Source organism: Oryctolagus cuniculus, chromosome 5 (genome assembly GCF_051225735.1).
Source record: "Oryctolagus cuniculus isolate XC-2025 breed Fujian yellow rabbit chromosome 5, ASM5122573v1, whole genome shotgun sequence".
NCBI lineage: Eukaryota > Metazoa > Chordata > Mammalia > Lagomorpha > Leporidae > Oryctolagus > Oryctolagus cuniculus.
Genome location: NC_142871.1, coordinates 154,626,804 through 154,636,331, shown reverse-complemented (window position 1 = coordinate 154,636,331; position 9,528 = coordinate 154,626,804). Strand labels below are relative to the sequence as shown.

At 43.9% G+C, this 9,528-nt stretch overlaps 1 protein-coding gene across 1 annotated transcript; it reads left to right on the top strand.

Annotated features, from left to right (window-relative positions):
- The first annotated feature begins 551 nt into the window (after positions 1–551).
- On the top strand, positions 552–4,800 carry LOC108177322 (putative olfactory receptor 2W6). Its single transcript, XM_089333561.1, has 2 exons — positions 552–1,518; positions 4,031–4,800. Exons 1-2 carry the CDS (start codon positions 552–554, stop codon positions 4,798–4,800), a joined length of 1,737 nt encoding a protein of 578 aa, XP_089189687.1.
- The last annotated feature ends 4,728 nt before the right edge of the window (positions 4,801–9,528 follow it).

The window sequence follows — 9,528 nt, the reverse complement described above, 5'->3', positions numbered from 1 at the left end:
GGTGGTGATTGTGATTATGATTACAATGGTAGGGATGCGAATATTTGAAAGTGAAGATGTCTGATTCTGCTACCAAAGTCTTGAGCTTATGCCAAGAAAATATTTCATTACCTTTTTTTTGTCAAGTTCAACTCCTTTGATAGAGGAAAGTTTTATCATAATCAGATGACATTTATGTCATAATTTCAAGAAATAATAACCCCTCAAAGTATCTACCCATTTTAAAAATGTGATAGTTGTATTTATGCCTTTATTACTTAATGAAAATATATAGAACCATGTGTGCTGATGTAACATGTCACCATTTTCAGTTATCACAATTCAGTATTGTTGGGTTTAGCATGCTATCAATAGACTAACTTGGGTAAAACTAAACACGAAAAGATTACGAGAACTGACAGAGGAAAATTCGAGATATCTTCCAAATGTGACAAGTGGGCAGAATAGTCAGTTCTGTATACTCATGATGCACTTCAGAAATTTTCATTTCTACCTAAGTCTGACACTTACATTGGTTAACAGGGTGTTATTCCTCAGCCTTCAAAAAGGCAATGGAAACAAGCAATGGAAGTTCCGGGACAGACTTCATCCTTCTAGGGTTTTCTGATCAACCACAGTTAGAACGCATCATCTCTGCAGTTGTCTTCATCTTCTATGTCGTGACTTTGGTAGGAAACACAACCATCATTCTTGTGTCTTATCTGGATGCCCAGCTCCATACTCCCATGTATTTCTTCTTATCCAATCTGTCTTTTGTGGACCTCTGTTATACAACTAGCATTATCCCCCAGATGCTGGTAAATCTATGGGGTCCAAAGAAATCTATTACATATGGAGGGTGTGTGCTCCAGTTCTTCTTTGCCCTTGTCTTTGCAGCCACAGAATGTCTTCTCTTGACTGTGATGGCTTATGACCGCTATGCTGCTGTCTGTCAACCTCTTCACTACACAGTAATCATGCACCCTCAGCTATGCCAGAGGATGGTGCTGACTGCCTGGATGGGTGGTCTTGGCAGTGCCTTAATTGTTTGTTCCCTGACTTTGAAGTTGCCAAGATGTGGGCACAGGAAAGTGGATAATTTTCTCTGTGAGGGGCCAGCCTTGATCAAGATGGCTTGTGTTTATTCAAAAGTAATTGAGATTTTTGCCTTTGTTTTTGGCACAGTACTTCTTCTAGTACCTCTATCACTAATTCTCATCTCCTATGGAGTCATCACTCACGTTGTAATTAGAATCAGGTCAACCTCAAGGTGGCAAAAGATCCTCAGTACATGTGGTTCCCACCTCACAGTCGTAAATCTCTTTTATGGACCAGTTATTTATATTTACATCAGACCACAGAATACCACATATAAAAATGAAGGGAAATTCCTTGCTCTTTTTTACACAATTGTCACTCCCAGCTTAAACCCTCTGATCTACACTTTAAGAAACAAAGATGTTAAAAGTGCAGTAAAGATTCTATTGGGGATTGAAACTGTTAAACAAAGTCATATTATACGGAAAACTAAATTAAACTGTAGAGAGTTAAAAAAATATTGGCCTTTATCACCAGAACCTGAATCAATTCACTTATTCAAAAACCACTTATTTATTCACCACTCAGAATTTGACTTGGTGCAGTTTCTAACTTTATTTATAGATAATAGAGAAAACAGTAAGAACAGATACAAATGCATAAATAAAGCACAGTTCATGAATTTGTAACCTTGAAGACTAATCAGAAACCACAGCAGAAGCCATGTGCAGATGGTTTCAAATATTCATGGAAAATGAAATGAAAAGATAATGCTAATGTTCAATGAACTTTTTGAAGCACCCTCATAGAATTATGAAACATAGCAAATCTAATAAAAGTTATATGTAAAAATTCTTAAATAAATAGTCGCTATTTTCTTGTGGAATTATATTCAACATAGACTTTTTTATTCCCATGCTTTTTACATTTAAGATAAATGTCATTCCCTTTCATTCACATAATATTGTTATCGCAGCCTCTATGGTGGAGAAAACGACCTAACAACACACATTCCATTCTCTGCCTCAAGTATTAACTGGACTTGTGGCCATTGTGCTACTAGTTACATTTCCTAGCCTGACCTCCACCAACAGAATGTCAATTATGTATACAGCTTCTGGGTTTTCTTAAATATGAAGGTAGTTGCACTCATCTTCTTCATGCCTCTACCTCTTGGCTGGAATGTAAATTTGGATATTAGGTAATTATGACTGCACAAACAAGAACAAAATCCCAGGAGAGAATGCATCAATGCGATGGAAGTACACAGCAATATCTTAGCAGAACAATCCCTTAACAAAGCAGTACCACCAGATGATTTCAATAGAAAAGCCACTCTATTCTGCAATATCTCTGTTATAGTATCTTAGTTCTTACCTTAGTTGGCCTGACAATAAGATTGAGCTTTATCCTGGAGGATAGTATAGTCCCTAAACCAAAAATATCATCACTCAGCAATTTATTTGAAAGCAAATTCTAGGACCTATCCCAATATTACTATACAGCAATCTCAAGATTAACTTAGCAACATGATTTTACTCAGGCTGAAGTTTTAGAACTATTGTTGTATAGGGAGATTTGGGGTGTCTCAATACAGAAAATTAATGTGCTTTCATACATTTTAATTAATTTCCTTCCTGATAGATATGTAGATAATTATTTCTCAGAGCTTTTAGATAAATGTCCTGTCAGGGTCAGTCCAAGACAAACCTATTTTTTTACACAATCTAGAGAAATGAGGAAAATAAGTAGCTTTCAGTAAAATTAAATGAAGTCAGAGTAAAAGGTTGCTGATTACTAAATACAACACTAAGGCCATGGAGAGCGTGAAAGGATTAGAAGGCCTTTTCAGTGAGATACTAGCAGAAAACCTCCCAAGTTTGGAGAAAGAAAGAGACATCCAAATACAGGAAGCACACAGAACCCCCAGTAAACGTGACCAGAAGAGATTCTCACCACGACACGTTGTAATCAAACTCACCACTATGAAATATAAAAGAAAAGATTCTAAAATGTATGAGAGAGAAACATCAGATTACTCAGAGGATCTCCAATTAGACTCACAGCAGACCTCTCATCAGAAACCCTACAGGCTAGGAGGGAATGATGAGAAATAGCCCAAGGACTAAAAGGAAAAAAAACTGCCATCCCACATTTCTATATCCTGCAACGCTCTCATTTGTGAATGAAGGTAAAATAAAGACCTTTCTGTGGGGAGCCAATGCACCGCGCCCTAAAGATGGCGCCGGCTCCTTTCTCCCGGAAGGACTGGCAAGAAACAAACAACTCCTAATAAGGAGATGGCTGAGCTCCCTTCTGGCTTCCGCATTGCTGTACCAATCAGTCCTTGCCACTTGGCTGCTTTTGATTGGTGTGCTGATGGCTATAAGAGGGATGGGAGAGGGAAGGAGGCGGAAGAAGAAGCTTGTTCAAGGTTCCTGAATAAACCGCTTGAAGAAGAGTTCGGGTCGTGTCTTCCTTGCTGGTCAAGGGACGCGACAACTGGTGGCCCGTACGGGGAACCATCTCAAACGCGAACTCAGAACTTCCTGCAGTCAGGGCAGCACTGGTAAGTCCCCCAGGAAAATAAGGTGGGGATCCGCGATAAGAGCGGGCAGTCCTGCGATAATAGCGGGAGGGTAGTTCTGCGATTAAAGCAGAGGAAGTTCTGCGACAAAAGCAGAAGGATCTCTGACCCGTGGCCAGGGAAAGAGCGCAATTTTTGACGATGGGTAATTCACAGTCCCATCAAATTTTTCTGTTGCTGAATGTGCTGCTTCGAGAAAACGGTTTGAAACTTAAGCCTAGTACATTGCATAGGTTTTTACGTAACTGCGATACCATTGCACCCTGGTATGGGGTTTCGGGAAGCCTTACTATCCCTTCATGGGACAAACTAGGCAGGGATTTGGATTTTGCACTTGAACAGAGTAATCTTGAAGGGGGAGTCAGACCAATATGGAAGTTAGTGCGAGCATGCCTCGAGGATGAGCTGCCTATCCTGTCTTCCAAGATCTGCAAGGGCAGAGGTACGAGGAACCCCTCAACATAAAGATCATCAAATCAGTGGCAGAGTCAGTAAGAGCCTATGGCATCAGCGGCTCTTTCACGCTGGCTCAAGTAGAAAATCTTCAAAGACACTGCATGACTCCAAATGACTGGAGCGGGTTGGCTCGTGCTGCATTGTCACCAGGACAATACTTAGACTTCAGAGCTTTCCTGATTGACTTTGCCAATGAACAAACGGCAGAAAATGCAGCGGCAGGGAATCCGCATTGGGACAGAGATATGCTGCTAGGCGTAGGGAGATTCACTAACCAGCAGACAGGTTACCCACATGCAGTGTATGAACAAGTTAACAAGATAGCCATCAAGGCTTGGAAGTCTATACCCAACAGAGGAGAGGTAGGTGGGAATTTGACAAAGATTACACAGGGACCCACCGAGCTGTTTTCAGACTTTGTAGCGCGCATGGCGGAAGCTGCGGGTAGGATTTTTGGAGATCCAGATCGTGCCATGCCGCTGATAGAACAGTTGGTTTTTGAGCAGTGCACTAAGGAATGCAGAGCCGCTATAACACCATGGAAGAGCAAAGGGCTTCAGGTATGGATAAAACAATGCAGGGAAATAGGAGGGCTGCTATCCAACACTGGCCTCGCTGCAGCAGTCCTTCAAATCACGAAGGGCAATAGGGGATCAGGGAATGCTGGAGCATGTTTCAGTTGTGGAAAAATGGGACATATGAAGCGGCAATGTCCACAAAGGGGAAGAGGCAAAGAGTAAAGACAGGAAGGACCAGGAATTTGTCCAAAATGCAGGAAGGGAAAGCACTGGGCCAACGAATGCCGCTCGGTAAAGGACATTGACGGCAACGTCCTTGCTTCTGGCAATGGTGGGGCACGTCCAAAAAATGGGCAGCGGGGCCCTTGTCCCCAGGGCCCGCAAATATATGGGGCATTCGAGCGTCAGCTTCAGGGCCCCCATCAGGACCAGCAGCAGGGGAGGCAAAGTCAGTGGCCCAGCTTCAGGCATCCCAGAGACCGTGGAGAGCCACTGCAGGCTCCACAGGCCTGGACCTCTGTGCCACCGCCAGACTCATACTGACACCAAAAATGGGAGTGCAAGCCATTGAGTCAGACTTTCAGGGACCCCTAGAGGAAGGGACAGTGGGATTGTTGTTGGGACGTTCATCCTCTACCTTGAAAGGTCTCATAATTCATCCAGGAGTCATAGATTCGGATTATACTGGCATGGTGAAAATCATGGTTGAGTCCCCTAGAGGTATAACAGCTATTAATCCAGGAGATAGGTTTGCACAACTTGTAATCCTTCCTAGCAAGAATTTGCAGTTCAGTGCATCAAAGAAACAACGAGGAAGTGAAGGCTTTGGATCCACAGGCGTAGATTGTACCTTCTTGTCTTTAGAACTAGACCAGAGACCAACCTTAAAGATAAAACTAAATGGAAAGGACATTCTTGGCCTACTAGACACAGGTGCAGACTGTAGTATCATCGCCTCCAAGGATTGGCCTCCAAAGTGGCCTAAACAGGCATCCTCACAATCCCTTCGGGGACTGGGATATTCAGAAACTCCTGAGATGAGCGCAGTAATGCTGTGCTGGGAGGATGCAGAGGGACATTCAGGCATGGTACAACCTTATGTTTTGGATTTACCTATCTCTTTATGGGGCCGAGACCTTTTGAAAGACATGAACTATAAATTAAGTAATGAATACTCCTGTGTTTCTCAAAAATTGATAAAGGATATGGGACACCATCCGAATTATGGAATAGGAAAATTCTTACAAGGAAGAAATGAGCCCACTGAAGTAGTGCAGAGGCCTCCTCGCCAAGGGCTGGGTTTTTCATAGGGGCCACTGAGGAAGGTATTCCCATTACTTGGAAGCACGAGGACCCAGTGTGGGTTCCTCAGTGGCCTCTGTCCTCAGACAAATTGGTCGCAGCACAGCAATTTGTTCAAGAACAATTGAATTTAGGACACATTAGACCCTCTGTATCGCCTTAGAATACTCCTATTTTTGTAATAAAAAAGAAATCAGGGAAGTGGCAGTTGCTACATGACTTGAGAGCTATTAGTATGCAGATGCAGGTCATGGGGCCTGTGCAACGTGGGCTGCCTCTTCTATCTACACTTCCACAGGGATGGCCCATAATAATAATAGACATTAAAGACTGTTTCTTCTCCATACCCCTACATACAAAGGATTGTGAAAGGTTTGCCTTTACCTTGCCGGCGTGCAATCATGAGCAGCCTGACCAGAGGTATGAATGGGTTGTGCTTCCGAAGGGCATGGCTAACAGCCCCACAATGTGTCAGCTATTCGTGGGTCAAGCGATTGGGCCTTTACGTAAGAGATTTTCTTCCTTAAAATGCATCCATTACATGGATGACATCCTCTTAGCAGCAAAAGACGAATTCGTATTAGATGATGGCTTTGCATATTTGATTCAGTTGTTAGAAAGTAAGAAGTTATTTATTGCCCCTGAAAAGGTTCAAAAAGGAAGCATTGCAACTTATCTGGGATCCTGCATAACTAGTACTCAAATTGTTCCTCAAAAGGTGGAATTGCGCAAAGATAGTTTAAAGACTTTAAATGATTTTCAGAGATTATTAGGAGATATAAATTGGGTTAGGGGTTATTTGAATCTTCCCAATTATGAACTTAAGCCACTTTATGTCATTTTGCGTGGTGATTCAGCGTTGGACTCACCGCGGTGCTTAACTCCGGAGGCCAGGGAGGCCCTAGAGAAGGTAGAAAAGAAATTACAGGAGGCATTCTTATGCAGAATGAATGAAAATCTGCCATTGTCATTATGCATTCTCCCAACGCTTAACCAACCTACAGGGCTAGTATGGCAGGAAGGTCCGCTTTTGTGGATACATCCAAGGAGCTCTCCAGCCAAGTCTATTGAGTATTATCCGGCAGCGGTGGCAAAGCTAGCACTGGAAGGTTTGCAACAATGTTTACAATATTTTGGAAAATTGCCATGTGAAGTGATTGTTCCTTATGATGCCAAACAAGTCAACGTCCTATGTGCTCTTTTAGATGATTGGGCAGTGTTTCGCTGTGGGTTCCCAGGCTTTATAGACAATCATTTACCAAAAAGTCCATTGTTACAATTTTTTAAAGAACATCCGGTAGTATTTCCAAAAATTACAGCCGCTGAGCCATTACTAGGTGCTCCAAATATATTTACGGATGGGTCAAAAACAGGCTGTGGGGTTTATATGGTAGAGGGTAATGACCCGGTATTTCATCAGTTTCAGCCAGGCTCACCTCAAGTTGTGGAGTTAAAAATAGTTATTGAGGTCCTTAAGCAGTGCTCTTTTGCCTTTAATTTGTTGTCAGATTCCTTATATGTGGTGAACGCATTAAAGATATTGGAAACCGCAGGGCCGATTAAACCTTCTAGCCCAATTGCATCCCTATTGCATATAGCCCAGCAGTTGCTTTGGTCACGGAAAAATCCCTTTTTCGCTCAGCACATTAGAGCCCACACAGGCATGCCTGGTCCTTTATGTGAAGGCAATGCGTGAGTAGACCTGTGTACTAGACAGGAATTCATCTTTTTTACTACTTCTGCAGAGGCTGCTAAAGCTTTCCATCAATCTTTTCATGTCAATGCGTGCGCTTTGCAGCAGAAATTTCATCTTTCCCGCGCAGATGCCAGACAGATTGTACTTGATTGCGCTGACTGTGCTGTTACTCGTGCGCAACCTAGTGTTGGCGTAAACCCTAGAGGGTTACTGCCTGGGAGAGTATGGCAGATGGATGTGACCCATGTATCGGAATTTGGGAAATTGAAATATGTTCATGTCTCAGTGGACACGTGCTCAGACATTATGTATGCCTCTCCCCTCAGTGGTGAATCTACACGTCAGGTGATTGCTCATTGTCTGGATGCATGGGCCGCCTGGGGGAAACCCCACGTGCTAAAAACTGATAATGGCCCGGCCTATACATCTCAAACCTTTACCACCTTTTGCCAAAAAATGGAGGTTCAACTTGTCCATGGATTGCCATATAATCCTCAGGGCCAGGGCATAATTGAGCGAGCACACCGCACACTGAAAGAATATCTTTTAAAACAAAAAGGGGGAGTTGCCTATAGCCACACCCCAAGAGAGAGAATTGCCTTAGTCTTATTTACAATTAATTTTTTAAATTTGGATGTGCATGGGCACTCAGCCGTGGACAGGCATCAGCAACAAGGAAACCCAAGTAGAGGGTTGGTAAAATGGAAAGATCTCTTGACGGGCCAGTGGCGTGGCCCTGATCACGTGCTGGCATGGGCATGAGGTGCTGTTTGTGTTTTTCCACAGGATCAACATGACCCGGTGTGGGTTCCAGAGCGAGCGGTCAGGCGGGTCTGCCACGAGGAGAATCCTGCTGTTGCTTCTGATACTCCTGCCTCAAATGCAACGGACACTGGCGGAGCAGAGATGGGGAATTCTATCAGTATTCCCAAAGCCGATGCCGGTGATGTATAACGCTCAAGTGTTCCCTCGCTTTTTTGCCACCAGTCTTACCTTGGGAGTCCCTTACTTGCCCATGGATACATATTCTCAATATGCACCTGCAGGAAATTACACCTTAGAAGGCAGTTTATGTTTTTTGATTAGTAATAATATTACTTATGAAAATAGCTCTTGCATAAAGTTGTATAATCAATCTGCAGCCTGGGTAGATTTTCCAACAACCCCTGGATTGGCCAATGCTTCCTGGATATCAGGATGGTGGCCTGCCATGGAGAAGGACCAGGGGTCTACCATTCCTTCTCAGCCACGATGGGCCCCTCGTTGCTATGGCAATCGTGGGGATGGTATCTTGCCGTGGGCGGGATGTCAAGGGCGCAATAACATTTGGGCAAAGAAGGCATACTTTACATTTTCTCCCCGGATAAATGTGAGTGGAAATTTTCAGGGTTGTGTGTGACCTCTGTTCAGTATGATAACATGACTCAGGCAGCAAACTACTCTAAACAGTTGTCTCAGATGCTCTTGCAGAATTGGTCCACGGAATTTGACTACACCTTGAAGCAACTGCGCCTTGCCGTGGTCACCATCAACTCCACACGTGTGGATGTCTCCTTCGCATCTGGATTGTCATCCTGGATCCGCACAGCCATCTCCAGCCTGAAGGAGTGGGCGGGACTTGGAGCTTTGACGGGGTTGCTGTTACTTGTTGTGTTATTTTGCCTGTGGTGTTTGTGCAGGATGAGGACAGCTCATCGGCGGGAATTGGCCATGATAGCTCAAGCCTTTTATGCCCTTGAGGCTGGACAATCGCCACAAGCATGGCTGGCCTTCCTTGAATGCTAGGCATGGGTGCAGGGTGCGAGGCAAAGCACTGCGGAGAGAACAAGCCATTACGTTCCCTGGAAGGCAAGTCTGTCTGCATGTGGGTTGGCATCCCAGATCCCACCCCCGCGAAAAGGATGCTGTTCCAGGTGGATGCCTGGCAGTGGGGGACAGACCCCTACCTTCTC